Source organism: Bombus fervidus, chromosome 19 (assembly GCF_041682495.2).
Source record: "Bombus fervidus isolate BK054 chromosome 19, iyBomFerv1, whole genome shotgun sequence".
NCBI lineage: Eukaryota > Metazoa > Arthropoda > Insecta > Hymenoptera > Apidae > Bombus > Bombus fervidus.
Genome location: NC_091535.2, coordinates 4,011,522 through 4,037,679, shown reverse-complemented (window position 1 = coordinate 4,037,679; position 26,158 = coordinate 4,011,522). Strand labels below are relative to the sequence as shown.

The following is a 26,158-nucleotide window of genomic DNA, read 5'->3' as shown; positions in this document are numbered from 1 at the left end:
ATTCTACATCAATGAAAATTTGTAAAACAAAAAATTCGTGCGAAATTGTCTTTGAGCATGATTTTCAAAATCAAAAATTTTTTTATTGGAACGTATTCAACTCATCAATGAAACGAAATTACAAAATATCTCGTGATATATTAGGTTGACAACTAAGTGATTGCGGATTTTGTCAATACCACCTAATGACAAAATTTGCAATCACTTAGTTGCCAACCCAATACGTCCCGAAATGGACCAATCGCATATTAGTATTAGGTTATCCGAAAAGTTTCTTTCGTTTTATGAGTAAATAATAGATGCGCGCCGTTTTTTTGTTTTATGTTATTTTGTCAAATTACGTACAATCCATTTTGTTCCGTTGAGATAATTGTCGAGATAATTTGAAAAAAACGCGACATTTCACATACTTGGTTTCACGTTTGTACGAAAGTGTACTGTTGTAAAAAATACGTTTGCGAAAGAAAGACACTTTCCGGACAATCTAATTTTCATACTAATTTTCAACCACACTTAGAAAGAAATAACAAAAGTATGAAATAGAATTTTAACGCAACGTGCTAAAGTATCCAACAATGGAGCAATAGTTGAAACGTCGATATTGTTTGAATAATTTCAACTTCATCATATATCTTTATTTACAATTCAAAAGTGAAGCGTAAAACGTAACATGAATATTTGTCGACCGCGAATATACTGCGTTTGCATGTTAAACGTATTAAAAATTGTAGCAATAAGTAAAGTTTTAACGATTTAAATTATTTTGCATGCATTTGATGGAAAGTCCCTTCACTTCAATTTCATTTTGTTATTTGTTGTGAACATGTATGGTTTTACTAACAACTAACAACTGTGTTATATTTCAAACTGAATAGGTATTAAAATACATTGGGATTAAGTATCGCTGTTTAAGGTCATTACCACCTAATGGCAAAATCCGCGATCTACTTAATTGACAACCTAATACATAAGTACGAGGCTACAGTCAAGATAGTCTGGACAATTATATAAATAGAAAAGCGGACACCTTACCGATTTCAATGAGCTTGAACTATATTGTCAAGGCTAACATTTTCAACAATTTTCACCTATAAATGTAACCGTCACTCGATTTCTATTTACAAGATATTCATAAAAAAATTTAATTAAATTTAGTTTCCTTACACTTCATCCGGGTATGTAGGTGGCCGTATTTTTATATAAACTAAACTAGCCCAACCTAAATTTAACACATCAATGCTGATTATTTTTAATATAAGTAAAAAAAAAAAGAAAAGAAGCAAAGAAGGAAGAGGATAGATAAATTGGAGTAGATACTGAGAAGAGACGAAGAAGAGGAAGAGAGAATAAAGCCGGATATCTATGCGGAATAAATTCGGAAACTTATAACAACTAACCTGTGTAAAATTAGTCCTACACCTCTTAAATTTCGAATTTTTGTTGTCATTTCAAGTTGTCAAAGTATCAAATTCTACGTTTGTTCTACATTCTTTCAATGAAATAATGATTTATCTTGAAAGATTCCAGAAATAATCCCCAAGAAAGTGAATTTTTTTATTTTATATACAGTAGAATATAGTAAAATGTTCATTGAAGTATTGAAGAATACTTCAAACATTTGACTCGACAAACAGTTGTGTAACATAGTAAAACTGTAATTATATAAGTATCCTAAAAGTTTTCATATTTTTTATAAGTCATACAACAATATAATAATAAAACAACTTAGGTTTGGACATACTTAAATAATCCAATTGAATCTTTAGAAATAGTTCGTTTTTATTTAAAACTATATGTTACGACCGTTCGCGGAGAGACGCGGTCGCGAGGAAAACGCGTCAGCGAGAGGCGTAAATTCTCGCTACGATTCGGCTAATCGACGCCGCGAATTAGTCGTTCCCCGTGTTTCGGTTAGGATAACAGGGGTGGTTAATTGAAATTAACACTGTGTTAACAGGTTAATATGATGTATATATTCAACAATGGATTACACAATATTATGAGCGTCACAAGTATTTGACGATGAGTACAGCTTATGCGTTACAGAAAATATGACCCGATTTGACGATATGTCTCGATGCGATAGTTAGACTTTGCAAACGAATTGATTTGAAGGTAGAACCGTGGTAGACTTATTGACTGTTCGGACGACGAAAATGAACTGTCTTGAAAGTGACGATGCTAAGTCAGAGGAGAGCTAGGAAAGGGTGTGTGTAGCACACGGGATCATCCGATTTGTTGATGACAGTTTTTGGCCAGGAAAGTGAGTGCAATAGATATTGTTTCTATTGGCTATTACGATTGTTGGTGGACTAGGAGGGGGCTTACCGCCCTCGATAGAAAGTTGGTGGTGGGAAGCATCGCACGTGTGAAAAAGAACTAATTTTAAAGTGTTTTCCGGACACAAACCAGAGATCTTAGAAAATGCTTTCATAGAAAAGGTCCTTGAGATTCTTTAGAGTACGCAATAAGCAGGTGCAGACATATGGTTGCCATATGCGATGCAAGGCCCTGTCCAGGTAGAGAGTCGGCCGACGTAACATTATGTATTCAAACTCAAAATAATTTTGTATCAAGTCTACTTGTACCAATAGCAGTCAAAATGACTGATACTTGTCAAAGTGTAAAAGGGTCGTGCAATCTGTTTATCGAACTCCAATTAAACAGTTTTCTCGTTTTGTAAAACTTGCCACGCGTTTTTAAAATTTTTACTGCGTATCATTCGATATGATGATATCAGTTATCAGAAAAATTCCGGATCGATCGCTAGATCGCTAGATGCTAACACTAGAAATACCATACCAATTAAAATGACTGGTTCTACAATTTTATAAATGTATCGATCGTCATTTAGGGATCATGGTCCCAGATGGGTTAATAATACCAAAAATGTACTACATAACATGGAATTCCTCTTGTAAGAAAGTAATAAATCAATAAATATAAAAATATTCTATTGTTACGTATTTTTTAAAGATTAGTCATTTTCACTGGTTTTGGTAGAAATAGCTTTGTGTTAACTATCGGTAGTTCTAGTGTTAACAGATAAAAATTACGTGAAAATACCATCCTATGCTGTTTACGATACCAAATATCCATGGAGCGAAGGTCATGGCGGCTCCGCTATAATCATTTTTATGATAGCACTAAACATGTTTATCTACAATCTACCACAGCAACCATCGTAACCTCTCAAGGTTAAATTGATCTATCCGCAGTTTACTGCAGCAATTTTTTTCCCTAAATACCGACTCACTGAAAGACATTACTCCGATTTTTCCAAATCCTTAAGAAATAAATTTCTCGCTGATGGTGACTCTAATGCCAAGTATATTCTATGGGACTCCAAGATATGCTCTCCTAGAGATACGACCCTAGGTCATTTAGTGTCCTACCCATAGATGAAGTCACGTACTTGCCATCTGCGTACGACAGATCTTCACTGCTAGATTTTTCAGTTATTAAAGTAATAAATTATACTCGTTTCAAGATCGAATTCAGCTTAGATCTCAGCTCTCACCATTCGACAATCTCGCATACCTACTTATACAAACCTGTGCTCACTGCAAAAACGCTTCCCCTCTGCGATAAAATTACGAACTGCTCACTCTTCAAGAAGTTCCTAGAGGAAAACATTAATTGCAATATTCCGGTAAAAAATCCTGAGCATATTGAATTAACCATAACCAATACCAAGAGGTTAGATGACTCGCTACTAAACACTTCAGTGATATTAGACAAGTAAACGCTTAATTTCAGTACATTCTTCAAACAATTAAACGCAAAGTAAAATATATCTGACAAAGACACAAATCATCATGAACAAGAAAAAACTTAATGCAATTATTAAGGAAGTTAAACAACTAATACAAAATCACTGTAAATTCTAATCCTACATCTCAAGGCCAATTCTAATCTTACATCTCAAGCCTCTCGTTTAAAGAGGACAAAATCTATTTTCTCTGAAAAGCTACGAAAAGGCACAAAAGCTCAATTTGTTCCCCTTCCAGTTATACAAAAAGCGAACGGCACAGGGGTGAAGAGTCCCTTAGAAAAAATGCCATTCACTGAATAACTTCACAATACGTTGCAATGTAATGAATCAAATATCGCTTTAAGTTCTTATGTGACTTTATATACTGCAATAACATCTGCAAATCCTTAAATTGTTGAAACTTCTGTAGCGGCTCATGAGTTAGAGGACAATTCGAATCAAGTTGTTGTTTTGCCTCGGAGTATCAACATCGTTAGGACATACATAATGTAATAATAAATAAACTCCGGGCAAAAAAATGTCGCCGCTACGTGTAACCGTCAAACAAAGTTGAATTTGAATTTTTCGGCACTCCCCCGACCAGTATAAATAAACGAACGCGATCGTAAGGTGACCAGTTTATCATTCTCAGTCTCGAGCGATCTTCTTAGCGATCTATACACATTCTTTAGCGAATGCGTTAGTGCCGAGTGTCTTAGCGAACATTCCATGTATTTATTAAATATTTTAAAATATATTTGACGGTTTTCAACATCAAGTAGTCTGGTCATTTAACCACATGGCCAATTATCCTCTACACTTAAAACTTAAGCAATAGTTTGCTATCGCTTATTAAATCATACCTGGAAAATAGAATATTCTTTGTTCAATATAAACTATTTCTGACCTATACGCTATCAGTGCTGGCCTCCTTCAAGGTAATATTTCCTGGTCTGCATCGTACACTGTATATGTATATAACTGATATCTTGACCAGCTACGAAACTATTTTATTTATGTTCGCGGATGACACAATAATTCTAGCCACCGATGAAGATCCTAAGATTTTACCAACATTCTTGCAACAGCACATACGATCGCTAGAGCACCGACTAAATTAGTGGAAAAAGAAATATACTGATATACGTAATCACATCACTTCCACGTTAAGGACGAACATCATTACATATCGTAAATGGATTGCGTCCCAGACCCAACTGGTTAAATACTTTGCGTTACGTCTTCACTCCAAGCTAACACGAAGCTAATCTATACGCAAAAAGATTCAGCAAATTCGATTCAAGAAGAAAGAAATATTTTCATATCTGAATTAAGTTTAGAAAACAAGTTACTTACATATAAGTTTATTATTAAACCAAACTGGACATATGACTTCCACTTGTGGGACATAGCAGTGAAAAGTCACATGGTTGTCACGTTTTATTGAATTGTCGCGTTTGCTTGAACGTAATGATACCATCTAATCAACAAATTGCATGCACATGGGTAGCGTTAACTAGCGTTTAATGCAACTAGCAATAAATTCCACGTTTCGGCTAACCTGCTATGTGCGGGAATACTGGCACGGGAAAGGATTAAAGTTGTTCGAAATAAATTATCAATATGCAACGATTTATTCAAATCTTACTTGATTTCGATATTGTCAATCGACTGACAGACTGACGAATGTAACACTCTTCGGTTGACAAAATGATGATAACTAACTGTTCTAAGTCGCTACGTTTATTTATATCTGTTGGAGATGAAAGATCATCGGAGCCTTTCTTTTGAAATGTTTGGGAAGATCCCCAATGTTTGTTCGAACTACCTACCTTATTTACAATTTTAAATTTTCTTAATATCTTTAGGTAAATTTTATTAGGTACGTTCCAATTTTGTCTCGCGTTACGGGTCGTGCGGGGCGCGGGACGTGACAATGGTAAAGCTTAAAAGTGTATAGTCAAAAATATACTCAGAATGATAGTTCGATAAGTTCGAAGCGATGAAATTCGTAAAGGTCTTCAGATAAACTCTATTATAGAGGAAATAATACGATTATGGAGCCGATATAATTTAAGGCTAAATGATTATCTCAATGCATTAGCCAGAGGTTAATCCGATTAACCGTTGGTCGTCCAGCGTGATTCGGCTAAGTTTCCTGCGGGGTCCAAATCCAACCGCCGGTACGCAGAATGTAAATAGAGCGGCAAGCGGAAATTCATTGTTTATCGCCTTCGATAAATTGTAAAGAAAAGATTATTTAGTTCTGAAATGGAGAAAGCGATAAGCTTTCCAGGTAGAGTATTCCGAGAGATCTCATGCCAGATATCTCAGATCTTTCATTTAGTCGAGAAGCATACTTGTGAGACGTACATCAATGATTTTTTCATTCTCAAAATGTTCAGTAAACAGCGTAAAAATATATTTGAAAGCGAGGAAAGTAGTGATGACGAAGTCTAGAACTATTGTTCGAAGTGTCCAAAATCACCCCAAATGTGTTTGGAATGTTTTAACAAATACCATGCGATATAGCATAATGTAATATTTTATCCAGAATATAAATTAATAAAAAGCATGGTACAATATGTTTTTAATATTTTTATGTTGTATATCCTATATATAATATCGTATATTTAATTAACTCGAACAAGAAGAACGTCATAAATACTTGGGTGACGGGGTCCCCACGGAAGTATACTCGTCACATAAATATGGGTGACGCGGCGACCAACGTGTTAATTCTGTAGACGTCGAAAAAAAAAAAAAACACCCTACATAAACGATAAGTTCAACATTCATCAATGAAATATACTTGTGTATAAACGTAACCTTGTACAGGTGTCATTTAAAGGGAAGATAAGCGTCTTCGTGATACATATTCCCAGCCTGTTATGGCAATTTGCTTGAATTTATCGAATAACCTGTTTGGATTAAAGACTCTGGGATACTAAGAAGAAATTATGTGCTTCTATGGCACGAATTTGATGAGATAAGAAATTTATCTTGATTTATTTAGTCGCTCGTAATATTAGTTTCTGTGTAGCTGTTAAAGGTTAATCGTAGCGTAATTTGATGAATATCGGAGGAATTCTACGATAATATGTTACAAGAATTATTGTTTTTGGTGAGACGCGAAGAATTTTAATTTGTTATATTAAATAAAAATTCCGGAGATGCATATTTAGGAAATTGTATAAATTTCTTTTACATAGGACCATTTACGATTATTAAATACAAAAATTATGGTGAATATTCTTAAAGAATTTTGATATTTTAGCTCTTTATAGTAAAGTAGTACATATTACGTTTAAAGAATTAAATAAATTAATTATTTAATGGATATAAGTTATTAAAATTTGAATAACTAAAATCTCTAATTTATTCATGAGATTAAGTTAAAAAGACAAATAACTTATAATCAGTTAAGATTGATATGTTACACGAAACCTTGATTTGTAAATATTGTAAGCGTCATAAGTGTAAAATGCTGTAGTTACTTTTTGTTGAAAAGTTATTATCTTCTTAAGATGCTTTTGGCTAATATATTAGAGTTATTGCAATAATTAACAACCGTTACAAAGATGAAAGTTTTGTTCTCAATCTGTGTTCGATAGAATCAGGATAAGAATGCGACAAAAATTGAAGAAAAAGGTTTAGGGGTAGAGTATTATTGATTAATTGAATTCGAATTGTATAGCTAATATCGGATAATCGAAAGTTCGATTAAGAAATAGCATAGCATCCTAAAGAACGTGAACATTCTTAGCATATTTTCTTCGTATCTCTTATTTGTTGAAGATTAATCACTATGGTGAAATATCTTTTATTTGAAAATACCAGCAAATACGGAATTACTATAAATATATTACAGTTCTTAAATAATTAAAGCTTTCCAATTTTTTAAACGAATATTATTTTATATAATTCCTAAAGCAATATATCTTTAAAAATAATTCTCAATATTTTAAACAATTTGTCTGATGTAAATTGCAGATATTTATGCAAATATATATTTTTATAGAATGCAAACCTAGATAGAAACCTAGATATTTGTAATGTCATTATAGAATATGATTATAAGATTATAAGAATATATTCCTTATTTTGAATTTATATTTAAAAACACATGCAAGAATATATTGCATATCTTCTACCTATGTGATACATTCGTCTCATTAAATTGTCAACTGTGGATCACACGAAAATTTAAAATTTTCAATTGTTGATTAAACGTTAAGTGTAGTAGCTTATAATATGAACTAATGTATTAATGAATGGTGGAGCAATAACCTTGATCACCTTAAATATCTCTGTTCTTTTTAGAAGTATACAAAAACTTTGCTTATAAAAGTTGTACGGTACAAAGATGGCCATAATATAATAATTTTTTGTATGTGAAAGGTTTTCAGAAATTTTAAGGATCCTCCATATTTTTAAATTTAAATTTTGCTTGTTCACTTTTTATTCCACTTTACATACTTTTTTTTATACTTTAGAAAATGTTTAGACGACTTCTACGATTCCTAATAGAAGCACATTCGACAATACATAAAAGGATAACAAATCTTACATCATAATAAACGTTTGAAATGATGAGTGTTTGCATCGATGCAACGTTGAAATCGTAAGATTGCCGAAACCGCTTGTTGTCATTTCTGGGTTGTTTATGGTACATGTTGCAATGAATATTTGTCCTATATCTAGTGGTATTAGCTTCTGTACATATTATTTAGTATTTCTTAATATTCTCCACAAAAAGAAATCCAGTGGTGTTATATGAGAAGAACGAGCTGGCTACGAAATTGGATCACTATGTCGTATTTATCGATTCGGGAAGATTCTACCGAGTATAATGGGAAGCTCTCTTACGTTTCTGTTATGTTTCGCTTCGTGATACAAATATCCACGTGTAACCATTTGCAATGATCAATGCAGGGAGAATATTACAAGATGTGAGTCAAAAGCTCATTACATCGTACGACCCGATACTTCCGGATAAGTGCACGGACTTCGGCAATCCGATGATTGCAAAGTTGCATCGATGCAAACGAACATGTTTTATTTATTGTAAAATGACTTTGTCTAAACATAATCGTCTAAAGATCCTCCATTCTACTAGGAACAAAAAGATATGGCAAACAATGAAGAAAGAATGGAGGTCACCTTGCAAGAAAATTATTACTGCCATACCGTACGTCTTTTGTCAACAAAGTTTTCCCATATCTCTAGAAGGTGATCAAAGTTATTACATCCACCTTGTATAGTAAAAGACAGTAGACGATGATATATGCACTATGTAGCAAAAGGCAACGTACAAAAAGTTTTCTTATTATTTGAAAAGATAGGCAAGTATTATATGCAAATGTTATCAGTGATCTGCTTGAACTTGATGACAGTGCTTATAAATTTATCGTAACGCAAACTATAACATATTATAATTGTAAAAGTATCGTTGAATATTTATTATTAAATATTGTATTGTAGATAATTTTTCATATGTCAAAGTTATGTATGTATACCGAAAACATTGGTAACATGTTTTATATATTTTTCGTGTATTTTATATATTTCTACGTTTCACGTGCATGAATATTCGAATTCTATTTGAGTTAATAAGATTATATATTATGTATATAATATAATATAATATTATAATAATACATATAATGATATATTCAATACATAATAATAGAAATAATAGCAATAATAATATATATAATAAATATTAATAGAAGTAGAATAACAGTTCAGTCAAAAAAAAAAAAAAAAAAAATCAAAATAATCAAAAAAATATTTCTGAAATTGAATACAGCTATGAAATTGGAATATTTCTACTTCAGCATTGAAATAATCACGTCCCGTGATATTATAGATTCGATGGTAGAAGACTACCTTTTTACCCAAAACAACTACTTTTTCAATTAACGTCCGTTGAAACTTTGCTAACCTTCGAAAAAAGGAACGAAAGATACAAGGCGGTGTCACGAATCGCTCGCTGATATATTGACAGGATCCGGTAGTGAAGAAAGTTTACAACATGCTGAAGTTTCGAGCGTCGGGTCAACGAAAGTGCAGCTACACGGTGAGAATCTTAAACGCCAAAGTAGAGTTTAATGAGTAAATTTTGATGAAGTGGGCTTCTTTCTTTCGCATGCCTTTCGGACACTTCAGAGACAGGTATATTTTGACGAACGTAGAATTTTTGATAAGACAGAAATTTGCAATAACTCAGGAAAATAAGTCCGGAATCTGAACATCTACTATAAAAACTTATAAAAATTATCTATGATATTAATGAGCTTCAATATTTAGTGAGGTTCTGTGAAACTATCTTGAACCCTTTCATAACGAGATATCTCGTATACGAATGTCAAGATCCACTGTTCTGTTCCGTGTATTACCTTTTCTTTTTTTTTTTTTTTTTTTACTAAATGTCTGTCGCAAATATCTTATAATTTTTAAATAAACTTTCAAGTTGATTTCAGATTTTACTACTACACTGTTCGTGAAAAAGATAACCTAGGTGTGCTATCTTTAATTTCTCAATGACGCGTGTAAAGTTTTTCGTCTGTAACGTATATGAAAGCATTATGGGTTCAGAATATACGGTTCGTTGAAAATAAGTCACAATGTCGTAGATATTTGTATACAACAAAGAAGAACTGTTCCATACTAAAGTTGAAATGATAACACACTGTGTTTATATGTTTAGAAATTTAGTTCATGATCTATCAACGAGTAAAGATTACAGTACAATATTATATAAATTTGTAAGCATGGGACGCGGAAAAGAATTAAACGAGTCTGAAAAAAGCAAATTCTTGAACTAAAACAGCAACGGTTATCAGTAGCAAAAATATCGAAAGTAATAAGAAGAAGTCATAGAGTAATACACAATTTCGTAAAAAATGTTGAAGATTATGGGAAGAAGAAAAGTATTGGCCGGCCGTCATCGTTATCCGATCGTGATAAGCGAGCAATTGGAGGAGTGTATAATCATGACGTTCGTATCTTATTATAGTGCTAATAAAATGTTAAGATGTTTTATATAATATATACGATATATATGTAATACGTTTTTTATGTTAAGTGTTCAAATACAATTTCGCAAACCATTGTAGATATTACAAGTTTTTTACTACAAAGATATATTTTGTGAGGATCATAAATTTATTTGAGCAGTCAATTATGCACTGTATTATTAAATTACAGTGAGACTATAATTTAGTACTAAATTATACGTTTAACACGATTATTCGCATTGTATCGAGTATTTTTGTCACTTCGATGAAATATACATATGTTTGCAATAAATATATCGTAGCTATTATATGTTCAATAAAATTTGGAAAAATTTTGTGTAGCATTTAATATATTTCTCTCCATCTCTCTCTAAAAGTTTTCGATTCTAAATATTCAAATATTTTCGGGAGTCATTGTCAGTATTTGACACGTTTGTTTAGGCTGTGAAGGTTTATACCGTAAATTAACATCATAAGTAATATATATTTTATTATTACTGATATTAATAATAATAAGTTTTACTAGATTTCTGACTCAAGTTACTTATTTATGGTCAATAAAAGAATTTTGTTACTTAAAGCTGTCATTTAATGATTATTTTTAAATCTTTTGAGTTTAGGTTTTCTACGTTTTTTAGAAGATACACAACATTGTAAGATACGTTAAACAGAGTACTGAGTATTTTATTTTTAGATAATGTTATTGATGTAATGGTAATATTATAATCATTGATTTTTAGCATTAAAACCGAAAATTTCTTAAATTAATATTAAATTAATCTTAAAACAAAACCATAATACCATAAAATGTATAACTATGTATATGTTAACAGAACAACATAAATATTATAAATTTAATACTAAATATTAGCACAATGAATGATTGATTAATTTGTTGGCTGAGGATGACATGTTAACTCACTAATGGAAAATATTTGATGTCTGCACTTCTACGCTGTTGTCACGTCGGAGGCACAAAAGATCGCGAAATTAACAAATCGCAAATGATATCCTCGCGCCGCGGCACGAATGAAACGATTCTTTCACAAATAGGGTGAAGAAAATAGAATTTGATACGCAAAGATCAAATTTATTATAGAAAATCCAACTGAGTAACGGTTACAATATATAGATTCGAAGTATCACAATAGACTGTATTTACGCTCGTTTTGGAAGGTCGCTCTACCGAGGATCTAGTCCCTTTGGAGGGGGTCTCGTTAATCCATTGTTTCAACGGGTGTGGACTTTAGAGTGTTCGGTCTATTTATTTACTAATCAGATGATTCCTTGAGTGTGTGACACTGTCACATAATATACTTATTACTAATCTTTTACGCATTAGGTTGTCCCAAAAGTTTGTTTCGTTTTGTAATGAAATAATAGATGCACAACATTTTTTGTTTTACAAAATGGATCATAAGTAATTCAGTAAAGTAATATAAAACAAGAAAATGTTGTGCATCTATTATTTTCTTATAAAACGAAAAAAACTTTTGGGGTAATCTAATACATTATAAAAGTGTTCGTCAATTGAATCGTTTATTATAAGAATATGATGAGGCAACTCCGTTTTCTTAGATATTTAAAATTTCGCGTGTTATATAATTAAAACATATAGGCAAATGCTGAAAGTTTTGGTTCTATTTTATAGACCTTTAAAACATCTAAATTTATTGTACACTGATTTTTGTACAGAAAGAGTGTGTTTTTATGAACACTGAATGCAGTTGCTGCTGAATTAATGTATTATAAAAATCTTAAATAATTTTCTTATTTTTGAGATATTTTTCTCATTATTTATATATTTTGCATCATAAACCTCAAGCTAGTATCACTTAAAATGTCATTCTCGTCTGATCATGAACTTGTTTCTATAATTCTTTTTTCTTTTCACTTTAGTTAATATCTATTTTCCCTGTATCTTTCAATTCGAATAAGACTTTTCACTTATTCATATCAATAGGCTGTGTTTATAAAATATAAAATAGTATCAACTTTAAAACTAATTCGAAATATAGAATTGTTACCTATATTAATAATCTATATCACTATTTAATGTTAACACGAAGTTATCCATTGATAAACAATTTCACTTTCGCTAGTTGAACCAATTAATTTTTTATAATAAAAGTAGAGATTCACTTTCAAAAAACGATATCTTAGACAGTAATAAGATACTTACATATTTATTAAAATTATCGATTTATGCATGATACCCATAACCTCTAAAACAAATGAGTAATTATTTCTACGTTATCCAAAATGGAAGAAATTTACTTGTCAACTGAGAGAATATAGCACAGGAAATTGTCTGACTTTCATAATAAATAATTTCGCATTTTCAACCACCAACCAAACTTATAATGTTCAATTTTATATACAGTTTGGCTACCAATTTGATGGGAAACACGTATATTTATCATTTATTTTAACAATAGCGTTCACATTGATGAAATCGTTTCTACACATGTAAAAATATCACCTTTAATTATGGTTAAATGACATTGCAAAAAGGACACTCACCAGTTGGGAATGGGATTAGTCAATATCTGTATAATAAATATCTGTAGTGATATCTTGACTATGGGATTGGGGGTTGGGGGGAGAGGAGGAGGAGGAGGAGGAGGATTTGACAATTATAACCCCCCCGCCCACACACACTCACACTGTTATTGATAAATAACCATAAAAAATTTATCTCCGTTTTGTAAAACTTCACGTATACATTACTTTATTTATTAATTATTGTGAAACATTTTTTCAAAATTTTACAATTTTTATTTTATTTTCCATTTCAGAAATGTTATCACATATAATATTTCGAAATTATGAGTTGACTAAAATTTGAAAATACCTATATCAAAATCTTCTTTCGATAAAAGTCTAATTTCGAATCGAAATTTTCGATAGTGCTTTTGAATTTAAATTTCGTTAATATCCAGTATTATGCGATAAATATATAGATATTTTTTAACGATATTATCACTGTTATAATTTTTGTGAAATGCTACAAGAACTTCAATTTGAATTTATTTTTGGCACAAAAGTTAGATGAACTTCTTGATATAATATTGTGAATAGTTATGAAATACAATATAATGCTATTACAAAATCTAATGGCATAAATTATTTAACGCGAACAGTGTTTTATAATTTTTTTTCAAGAAAAAGGAAAAAGGTCTAAATTTCATATTACACTTACTTAAATTAATAAAAAACAAATTGAAGTACATGAAACGCGGTTCACAAATGTTATTTATCTAATTAAAGTACAAATATGAATTTTCGTTACAGGTTAATCCAGGCAGCAAAGCGGCTCAACAGGGAGTGAGAGAGGGTGATTTGATTAGTAGTATAAATGGAAGAACTACCCGGGATTTAACGAACAGCGAAGCACATGCACTCTTACGAAACGCTGGAGAACACTTGAAACTCGGTTTAAATCAGTAAGTCGTTTTACCTTATTTTCCCGATATTTGTTAACGAATTACAATTATTAATTGTAAATCATGAAATGACAGTGCAGTAGCTCTTATTGTTTCAATCACGGGATTTATTTCGAGGCATTGTATTGGTTATGTATAACAACAATTATTTCCAAGTAAAACAGCCTAGAATATTTTTAAATAAACTTTAACAGTAAATTGAAATAAAATTTCAACAATTATTTCATATCCTTTTAGGAACCTAAGAAATGTGAACAAAAAAAAATAAAATGTATTAATTCAAAAATTATTCAAAGGACACAGCATGGTTAAAATATCAACTATGTTTTATATTTATATTTCATATTATATTATTTGCTAATATTTTAATTCATATAGGAATTAAGAACTCGATGTAAGACTCTACTATAATGTAAGAAACTAAGAAGAAGGCACCAACCTTCTTATGATATATTCTGAACCTAAACTACAATATAACTAAACAATAATAATAAAAGTAATAAAAGTAATTATTTTATATTCATATTTTGCTATATGCAATGTGTAGACTGTTTTGTTTAACTGGAAAGGATGAAATATCGCGAGGCATTAAAATTATCAAAAGGATGTTTTAATAAAAGTTGTTTAGTTCAAAAAAGGATACCATACAGTGCGATTTATTTCTTTACGGGTTAAGTAATGAGGAAGATTTTATGACCAACTTCATTTTTTAAATGAAACTACATATTTTTTAATGCACTAATCGAACCATCTTGGCATTTCTTATTAAAAAAAGTATAAATCTATTTATGTCGAGAAATTATATTTTAACTATAGTTTGGCAGATATATTACCTTTAATTTGTCAAATTTAACATACAAAAGACAAGAAAAAACGTAAGCATTTCTGTATTTGTTTTCCTTGTCCTTCATAAGTTTTACAAAGAAAAATTAAACTATCTATTAAACTAATAGCTTTTCGATATAAGTGGATTAATAATTTTTTGTAAAGAATCTCGAACCGCGTCGATTAAAGTATTGAAAAATATATGATCCTATTAAAGAAACAAAGTTGATCTTCAGATGATATTTACACGCCTATCTATAGAAAAGCTAATAATGTAATTACTAGTATCAAAAATATTTCAACTTCAACTCTTAGATAACTCACTCTGTCTGTATGTATATGTATACATATATATGCATCTATGTGCTACGGGTGAAATCCGCATGACGTGCAGAGTCTGCTTTGCCCGGGCAATGTTAGCATTCCACACCGCTGAGCTGCCTGGTAATCCAGTCGAATTAGACTTTAAATCGGGGAAAATTGTAGAGAGTAATTTTTTTGTGCAAAATGGTTCGATATTTTGAAGTGATTTTCTTAAATTAAACTGTCTAAAACCTCTAAAAAATGGAATAACCTTTTTAATTTTTATCGTAGCGAATTGCTAAAAAGACTAATTAATAACTGCTATATTTTGACGAATTTACAAAAGCAGTTTCTTGCACTATATTAATCTGGAACCGAGAAAAATTCTTTTTTCAAAAAGTCACCGTAGCTCTAAATAATATTAAAAGCTGAAAATTTCATAAAGTGTAGGGGAAGAATTGGATTAACTGTTTTTAAATTTTCCAACTAATCGTTTGTGCGCTTTGATAAAAGTTATAAAGTTCTGGTATATAATCGAGATAGCATGCAGCTGCGAAGTGGTGGTGCGGCTGCAAACGCACCTGAAATTGAATTTGCACTTTGAGATTGCTCGAACTTACATTATTTCAGCAACCATATAAGCAAGTACCATAATCAACTCTTTTAAAAATTATATCTAAGCTCATACTGTTTAATTTTTTGATTTTTGATTTTTTATATCTCTCGTTTACTATTAATAAATGATGTTTCAGTGTCATGTATATACCTAGTTAACAAATAGACGTCATATAAGACATATCTTATTATTTAAATTTCTAAAATAAATACTGACACAAAGGATTCTATTTATTACAAGGAACGGATTACACATTTTAGAAAACTCAAATGATTTTTTCGAACCCGCTGTGTTTACGGATATTGTTATAGTGTCTGTACATTGCTCGGAAATCGAAGACGATAAATGGCAAAATTTTTTCTCGCATTTATGACTTCTATCACAACAAACATGGACAAAGTCTGTTTTCGTAAATAGCTCTTTGTTATGCTACACTATACTATACTATTAGTATATACTATACTATATATGCTATACTTTGCTATACTATTTGTTAATTCTGTATTTTATTGGCCTCGTGAGCATATGTTCAATAATCGTATCTGACCAAATGACCGATCGACATCTTTCAATACGTTTAATTGTCAAATAACTTAAATCATTAAACTTATCAAATTCAAAAGAATCCATTACTTTTTAAAATTCAAGCGTGTCTCAATTAAATATACATAGGTCAATTTCGCATAGGAATTATGTGCACTTGCGTGAAAATATGGCTACATTTGTTGCATATATTCGAACTATAACGACCAATTTCCTGTTTTTACTTGTACGAGCTGTTTTGCCAATCTCTACCATTATAAAATATCTGCTTGAACATTTTTGAGCGAGAATGTGACTTCTAACAGCCCTTGAAAATGTATGATCAGAAAAAACTTTTTCAGCTGAGGTTTCGGCGTATAGTTAACAAAAAGCTTGCTTTAGTCCGTCCCTTTCCCAACTAATCCGACCGAGCCGAGGAATGGTAGCGCATGAAACTTACCAAGCCTAATAATTACCGAATCAAACTATTTTCATTTGCGGTTACTTTGGAACAAACTATGATCTCTCGAGCTTTTAGATAAAATGGCTGATCAAATGTAACGAACTTGTGCTGCTGATTATTAGCTTTACATATTTCATATGCTTCAATCCATGCTATTAAAATAATACTGTAACCTCCAGACGATGCATCAATAAATGATAATGGAATGATTTTTGATACACTATTAAACTTGCGAATGTTTGAACATGTCTCCATGCAATTTGTTGTGTATTTGAACGTTTTCCGTGAAACCATAAAAAATTTGTAGAAGATTGTTAAGCAGATGATACATTTATACTGTACGTGTGTAAGTGTATGTGAGCGTTGAAGAACATTCAGCTCTCAGTTGAGACAAAAGCGATTAAAAACCGTTAGAAGTGATTAGAATCATCAGAAGCAAACAAACAACCAAGCGAGTGGGTTATCGAATCCTTCAGAGAGTAACGCACGTGTAGAGTGGAACAATTTGTAAATAAATTTTAAACTATTTGTTTTTCCAAATCCTCTCTATACCTTAACAAAGATGCATCAAAATTTTTTGAAATTTGATTATCGGCATGTAGATTTTTGATAGCAACATTGTTGGGATCTAAAGAGTTACCTTTTTTCAAATTATTTGAGAACAAAAAATAAGACACCAAATTGTTCTGTAGTGGATGAGAGTTTTTTTAATCTTGTAACTTCTCTTACGCGTGAATGTGTATAATATGTATAATAATGAACTGGGAGTAACACATTATACCACTTTTCATATGGCATTCGTATTATGATCCGTATTTTAATTTTTATTGATTAAAAATTGCAGTTAAAATTATTGATTAAGAATTTTTTAAATTATATTAATAAGATTCATGCACAATCGACGTGTCTCGAAAAGTAAAGTTTCTTCGTATAAAGAACAAAACCCGTTATTCGATATCAAATCGATAAGGTACTGTAATTTGATGCATATTTTTAGTGCATCATAAAAGACAAGCTTAACAAAGTCGTCGATAAGAATGACCGCGGTCTTACTGATGATATACAATGAGCATGCGTGATGATCTTACTGTTTTTAGCTGTTATTTTTGTCATTCTTAAATGCGTTATTACTTTTTATGAAGATGTCGAGAAACAATATGAAATTAGATAATATATTAAATGATGAAGATGGAAAAAGCAATTCAGATAATTTTGAACATCCAATATCTTGAAAAATTATATAAGAACTTCGATTAAATAATCTTAGTCTAGCTTAGACTGCGACGTTCCGTTTCTTCATTTTGCAACAGCTCTTATCAGTCGTTGGATAGAATTTTGTCTCTGACGATAAGAAAACGGATTATATTGGGTTGGCAACTAATTGGTTGCGGATTGTGTCATTGGGTGCTAATGACAAAATCCGCAATGATTTAGTTGCTAACCCAATAAAATCAATCTTCACATTATTAGTCAAAATATTCAAACAGTTTATTTTTTATGTATCACAGATCAAGCTTTTCTTCGCGTATGTATTGCGTAACAAAATCTTAAAGAAAATCGACATTCTTCATTCTTTTCTAGTACGAAATTAATTATAAACTGTACAGCAGTAGACATTGTATCACTAAGAGAACGTCCTGAAATATTATTCAGTTGATAATTATTAAATTGCGTTATACACGCGTCATAGTAACGCGTGCATTAGCTTGCTAAGTCGAATATATCGTATATTCGAGAATAAATCATGTTATACCACTCACTATTATCGGATCGTTCCTAAATAGTCTTTAAAATTTTTATTCGTATGCTATCATTCGTTACAAATCGAACTACAGGACGCTTACCTCAGTGCTTTAACAGAACCCGTTTTTCGCACTTTTATGCCTTTTGTTTTTTAACAATGACGCACAACCTTTTGCCAGTTCCAAATATATACGTTTCATTCCTAATGACCTTCCGAACCATATTGTGTAAAAAATTACTAATTATTTTAATTTATAAAAAAAAAAAATAAAAATTTACAATTTTTTTCAATTTGGGATATTTTGATGGCTCATTTGTCTGGTTTATAGAAAAGTACAAAGAAATAGTTGAATAACAAACATGGTTCAATGTAACACGAGCAAAATTGACATTGCCTACCACTGGGTGAGCAGAGTCGAGAACTATTATTTCCTTCCAAACTTTATCAAGCTGAAGTGGATATTGCATATAATTATAGATTCATGTGGGCTACAGCGCACTGAGCTGGTTCTATTTTATTTTCTTCAGTCAAGCCGTTCCATTTAAAACGAAATATGTATCGGTACTGGGTTAGATATACATATGAAAATTTACGGTCGATAGGAACTCACGCCGATAATATCGACAAATCGTGTACGAGGCCACAGTTGCGGCCGAGAACTATTATACCGAGTGTTTTTCATGCGTTGGCATCCAGCTTCCATCGCCGAAAGAGTAGTCGATTGGCTGCCGACGACCGGGCATTGTTGTACATCTAATCCAATAACAATACTTCGCTTCGAAAGAAATAATATGATTGAAATGGATAAAACAACTTAGCGCTGCACTGCACACACAATGACCACTTCAAATCTGGCAAAATTCGAAAAAAAAAAAAAAAAAAAAGAACGAAAGAAATAGTTCCTAAAACTGCTCACGCAGTGGTGGGTAATGCCAATTTTGTTCGCATTACAGCGGTCCATGTTCACCATTCAATTTTTTTTTTTTTTTTTTTGACTTTGCCAAATAGCAAGAGGTGTGTAATGCTGACATTGCACTGTCCGTGCAAAACCAGCTTTATATATTCTGTGGACTTCGTTTGTAACACATATATGTCGAATTCTCATTGGGGTTAGTGGTGTTTAACGAATCTTCATTTGAATTAGCCATTGTTGTTATACAATATGGATGATATTTACTGGTGCAAATATGATTAGTGGCGATTAGATACTCGAGATGCTAATGACAATGATCTTAGGTTCAATAACGAATCCATGGCCAACGGGATAGCAAATGCGTTTTTCTTCCGAAGTCTAAGCCGGACTCAACTTACTGGTCCACAATTCAAGTGTAACTCGACTTACTTGTCCACAGTACAAGTAGAACTCAACTTACTCGTCTCAGTCCAAGTGGAACTGCACTTATATACTCTTCTCCATACCTCTCTGTACCACTCGGGTCAACTATATTTTTAAGGAGAGCTATACATCTACTCCATATCTCTGTTAGGTAAAAACGTCCATCCCGTGACCGTGGCTACGTTTAGCGACCAGCTGTGTCATTTCGAGCCCAAGCCTACTGTCATAAATCTCGTACAAACATAATCGGATTAAATCATAAACAAATACTTCTAAGTTTCATTATTTAAGTACAGCTATGATAAAATATCTAGGCTAAAGTATTGGGGATCTTCCCGAAAATTCCAAAAGAAAGGTTCCGATGTCCTTTCATCTCCGACATATAAATATATTAAAACTGTATTGTCATATTTAAATCGAGATAAAAGCTTTAGAATAATGTAAATCACATAAAAATTACATATCTTCTTTTGCAGGGAAAATATTGGCTCTCCAAAACGACGAATTTATAGAAGTAGTTTACAAGAAAATACTACTAGTGAAATTCTCAACAGTAAGTGTCTCTGATTTTTCATATAATGATCATTACAATTAGAATATTGAACTAACATATATATCGCTGTCCTCAACATTAAAATAAATTTTACAATTAAATTGAATGTGTGCATAAGAAATACACTTATATGTATATTGAAGTATTGATGAAATAGGTAAATATTAAGTATACTATCTTCAATGCAAAGTATTTTCTTTATAGATAACAAATTTAACATACATAATATGTTGGATTTATTTTGTTACAGAAACAACGACAACGAAAACTACGACTACATCGAATACCCAGATTATAACGACCGATACAAAGAAGAACGAAACAAGTACGTATTTTTCATATTTTAATGCCATCTTTTATACACAATCATGAATTTTTCACTTTTACATTGAGAATATTCGGCATTTTGAATAATATATAAACGTGCAAATATAAAAATACGTATTATACATAGCGCTGATTGAAAAATTGAATCTACGCTTTTATATTTTTACACTTGTCTTTAAATGTTTATATTCAGATAACCTGAAACTTTTTACAATCGTATCTAAAATTCAAAATTTCATAAATAATGAAAATTTTTGATTAGTGTTTTGAGCATGGGTAAGAATTTGATCCGGTCGATTCAGTAGCGCGCTTGATTTATTAAAAAATGAAAGTTTTAACAATAAATCAATGTGCAATGCGACATGGCGCGATGGTACTAGCCGTTTGAGCGTACGTATTTCGTACAATATTTCATTGTTATTTTCTCAATAATTTTTATTGAACAAAACTCGAAATATTTATAAACTAATAGTACGCATATATAATAATATAGATGTATTTCATAAAATAACAAATATATTACGAATGCTATTACGCCGCTTGCTTCTCCTCGCAATCGATTAAGACAAGCGCTATCGCGCTGTTCGCCATTTTTCGACCTGTATTTTCAATGGCCCCTGGGACTCAAACGGTTAGTGTTACGGTTAACACGTTGAATGCCACGCCAGTTGTACAAGGTTTAGCCGTGGCGCCACGATGAATTTTTTATTATGCGATACATATAATGTTGAAATATTACCTACAAGAGATATGTTACGGTGTATAATCATTATTAATGAATTTATTTCACTGAGATTACCGGTGACCTCCATGGCGCTGCAGTGCAATTTCGCTCGATTCTCATCTCATGAGCATCTCATATTGTTTCTTCGCGTTGCTAAATAGTTCCTCTATGTTGTTACGTTCTGGGACCTACCATAAACCATAATCTATCCGTCGGTCATACTTATTCTGTCAAGATCCTTAATTGCCATCAAACATCTTTCAAGTCGAAACGTTTATTAAAGTATTGTTTATTAAAGTAAAACAGAAAAAGCGAGGTTTTCCCATGTTTGATTGGGGGCGCACATAATAGAACTATATTTCATGTATAAATAAAACTGTTTATATATGTTTTATACTGCATTAATTTCGTCACACTATTGTAGTAACGATGCTAATAATAAAAATTTATAACTATTTACATTTGTTCAAATTATGTATTTCTACTAATCACGACGAAGTTGAGTGCCGGTCATCGGTGACCCCCATTCAACGTGTTAACGACTGGTCTCGAGCCAGAAAATATTCTTATTACGTTATTGCGCGGGAGAGGTGCATACAAATTTTATTTCGTACGGACATACTGCGGAAAGAACGTGAGTGTTTATATTGGAAGTAATAGAGGAATCGTTACGGAAATGGGGAGTTCGATACATTCAACATTCACATGATCTCAATCGAGCCTTCCAATTCGGAAGCGTCAAAAGCTGGTGTTACGACCGTTCGCGGAGAAACGCGGTCGCAAGGAAAACGCAAGGCGTAAATTCTCGCCACGATTCGTATAATCGACGCTGCGAATTAGTCGTTCCCCTTGTTTCGATTAAGATAACAGGGGTGGTTCAATGAATTTAACACTGTGTTAACAGGTTAATATAGCGTGTATATTCAACAATAAATTGTATAATAATAAAAGCATCACAAATTATTTAGCGATGAATACAGTTAATGCATTACAGAAATTCGACCCGACTTTACGATATCTCTCAGTGATTTCGTTAGACTAAGCGACTTTATTCGTCAGAGCTCTCGATGTATGCAGTTAGACTTTTCAAACTGGACTGATTGCCCTTAGATCAATTCTTTGTCTTTTCGGGGAGACAACCCCCACTACGCTCGGGTCACGCCACCACTCGTGCCGATGATCACGTAGGCCGACTTCTTTGTGAGAAGAAAATAACGGACCGAAATCGACGTTTCTGGAACTCGCTGCTTGATGACAACTAGGCGCTCGTCGAGACATTGTATATTTTTCGTCGGGCGAACAAGAGGATCTGTCTGCGACGTTGGAGGATCGCGAGCGACGGTTAGAAATACGATCTATATTAAGCCTCGTGGCGTAACAGCTGGGGCTAATTAGAAACTGTGCATAGAATTTAAAATAATTGTAACAGGAAAGAAGAATTAAAAAATCTAAACAACCAAATGAGAGGCATAAAATATAACACAAAAGACAATGACGTCAACATGTCTAGCAACAACGAAGAAGACGATCAGGACCTAACAACAGATACAGAAACATCGAGGAAAAGAATTCTAGCCAAACGATTTCTACCTTTATCTCCAACCAAGAAAAATTTCCACTCACTCCAAACAGAAATAATATCAACATATGAGATGTTGGGAAATACATCAATTATAAAATGGTTAATAAACGATAAGCTCACAACTCCAGATAGATTTGAAGTATTACAGAATATCTCAGGACAGAAAAATTTCTTACAAATGTGCCTCAGGAAAGAATATTCAAATAGTTGCCAACAAAAACCAACTCCCCCCGCCTATTTTCATAGGCGATCACATATCGTTAACGGATCTATTAACACGAGTGATGGAGGTCTCGTATACATTAAAAACCATTGGAAACCAAATCAAGACATTCAGACATTTTATCCTGATATATATCGTACTATAATATAATCAGTATTCTCAAAAGAAAAGATGCAAAAGAAGAGCTACTACACGTTCCAACCTCGTAAAATAACACGTTCCAATCGCGAGGAAGCGTGTCAACGGGAGTCGTAAATTCTCGTTACAATTAGACAATCGACGCCACGAACTGATCGATCCCCTATTTTGATTAGGATAATAAAGGTGATTTAATGAGTAGAATACTTGATTAACAGTTCAAAGATATTATATATTTCCAACAACTTTGTAGAGCAGCTAATTACGCTGGTGCGTAAGGTATAAGTTAAGTAGGTGACTGATTGAAGGGTGGAAACCCGGTAAAGAGACGTTGACTGTTCTAAAGCTGATGAACCAGTGAAGTTCGGTGACGATGCTGTCGCAAAGAAAAACTCTTGTTCGGTGGTATTGCTCCACCACTGGTCGCTTGCGCGTGGAATCCCAGGAAACATGGAAAAATCCACGTTTCCCCAATTTTTACTTGATGGAGCAATAACCACAAGGAACCTCTTGACTCGAAGATGTTTTATGCCAATTGACGGCCTTAACGGTAAATCAAAAAGCCTCGTTTTATGACAGTTCCTTAGGATTATTGCGATCCACTTAATTCTATGTGTACAGCTGGTTTGCGTCTTGAACGTAAAGAATCACAGAACGTAACAATGGCAATTATTAAGGATCTACAGAGTGCAAGAGTTAGAGCAACAGGGATATGAAATCTTATACATAAGCAATGTAATCGGTAAAAGAACTACTAAACTGCTTCCCATATTTACAATAGAATTTGCTCCAGTTCAATCTTTCTCATTACTAAAGACAACTAATATCTTACGCAGTGCTCTAGATGCCAATATATGGACACACATACACACACGCGTGCGTGCACGCACAGTTATTATAACCTGAATACAGACGCAGAATATGTTTTCGTGCATATCCATCCAAAAATTGTTCAAGTCCGTACTTCCGTACAGATTAAATAAATCGATATGCGTCAATTATAGTTGAACACACCCAATCAAATATAAAGGTCGCCAGATAAGAGAAAGTCTAGTTACAAAAACAATACCACAAAGGTCAAGATAATTTGATTTTTCGCGAATAAATAAACAAACACCACAAACGCGATATAAACAGGATGAAGAAATAATAGGGAAACATTTGCAGACAAATACTAATTCTAAAAATATATCGAGAACAGAGAATTTAATCGAAGAAACTTTTCCGAAACAAAATAACAACTTTAATGACATGCATATCGCGATTCAGAAGCCAACAGATAAGATAACCTCATTCATGAAATAAATGATAAATCGATTCAGTACGCTCATGCAGTTATTAACTAAAATCACCTCCCACAATGAATAGATTCAAGCTAGTGACATAGAATTATGATGAATCACAAAGCTAAATGGAAGAACTTCAAATATTCTTAACCATCCATGATATCGACATTTACCTATTACAAGAGACACAGAGACAGATCATATTTTAAAATACCAAGATACCAGATATACGTTATACAAACGACGACAGGCAAAATTAGCGACGTAACGGCTATCATAATCAAGAAAAAACAAAAGAGATTATGCATATTCCATTAGAAGGAATGAATACCGATGAAATCCAAATAGCATCTGTTTAAATTGAAACGAACAAAATCCAAACCACTATCAGATCCTGCTGCATCTCACGAGTCTATCAAGCGAAAGAGAAAGACTTCGCCTCTCTTTTTGCCGACTAACGTAACAGATATATAGTTGCTGGAAATCTAAACGCGAAGCATTCAGGTTGGCAAGTCCCAGAGGCCGCGGCGTAAGGAATATATTTAAATCCAAAACCTAGACATAATGTCCCAAGGAGAAGCAACCTTCTAGAGAGAAACAACAATTTCTATTGTATTAGATTTTGCAATAGCAAACTTCAACTCAGTTTTACAACTCGATACAGGTTATTGCCTGTCTATTGACGATCTATCATCAGACCATCTACCACTTATCATGGAATTTGATTTCAAATTATCGTTCAGACAATTTACAGTGTTAACCACCAAATTAATTGACTAGGATATCATCTAAGAAAGAGTCAATAACACTTGGAGCTGTAACTATAAGCTGAAATATCCCGTAGAAATAGATCTAGCATTGGAAGAATTCACGGTCCTGCTAGAAACAGCAGCATGTCAGGTATTCCATCTACTAAAAGAGTGGTATGTAAGAACATAGCAATACTATAAGAAATACTACAAAAAATGAGAGAAAGAAAATAAGCCATTGCCAAATGGAAGAAAATCGTACGTAGACATAACGAAATCATAGTAAATTACTTTACACACAACGATGAGAAAATAACTTCAAATCTTCCACAATAAAAGATCCCAACAATTCCTTCAAGGAATGAACTAACGAACACTATGGGAAACCATCGGATCAATCAAAAATCCAAATCGAGTGTTCCCAACTGGTTCGGTTGTAAAGGAGAAACGAATAAGTGACGCTACTCAAATTTTACAGGTAGTGAAAAATCATTTGCAAGCGATATATACTAATGATGGAAATTGCAATTACATATATCGTATGA

At 32.4% G+C, this 26,158-nt stretch overlaps 1 protein-coding gene across 1 annotated transcript in view; it reads left to right on the top strand.

Annotated features, from left to right (window-relative positions):
* Cap (Cbl-associated protein) overlaps positions 1–26,158 on the top strand; it is a 491,821-nt gene that overhangs the window by 268,027 nt on the left and 197,636 nt on the right. The window contains exons 2-4 of the mRNA XM_072021537.1: positions 14,071–14,222; positions 20,508–20,584; positions 20,835–20,909. Coding sequence (XP_071877638.1) covers positions 14,071–14,222; positions 20,508–20,584; positions 20,835–20,909 — 304 coding nt within the window. The remainder of the gene's footprint in view (positions 1–14,070; positions 14,223–20,507; positions 20,585–20,834; positions 20,910–26,158) is intronic.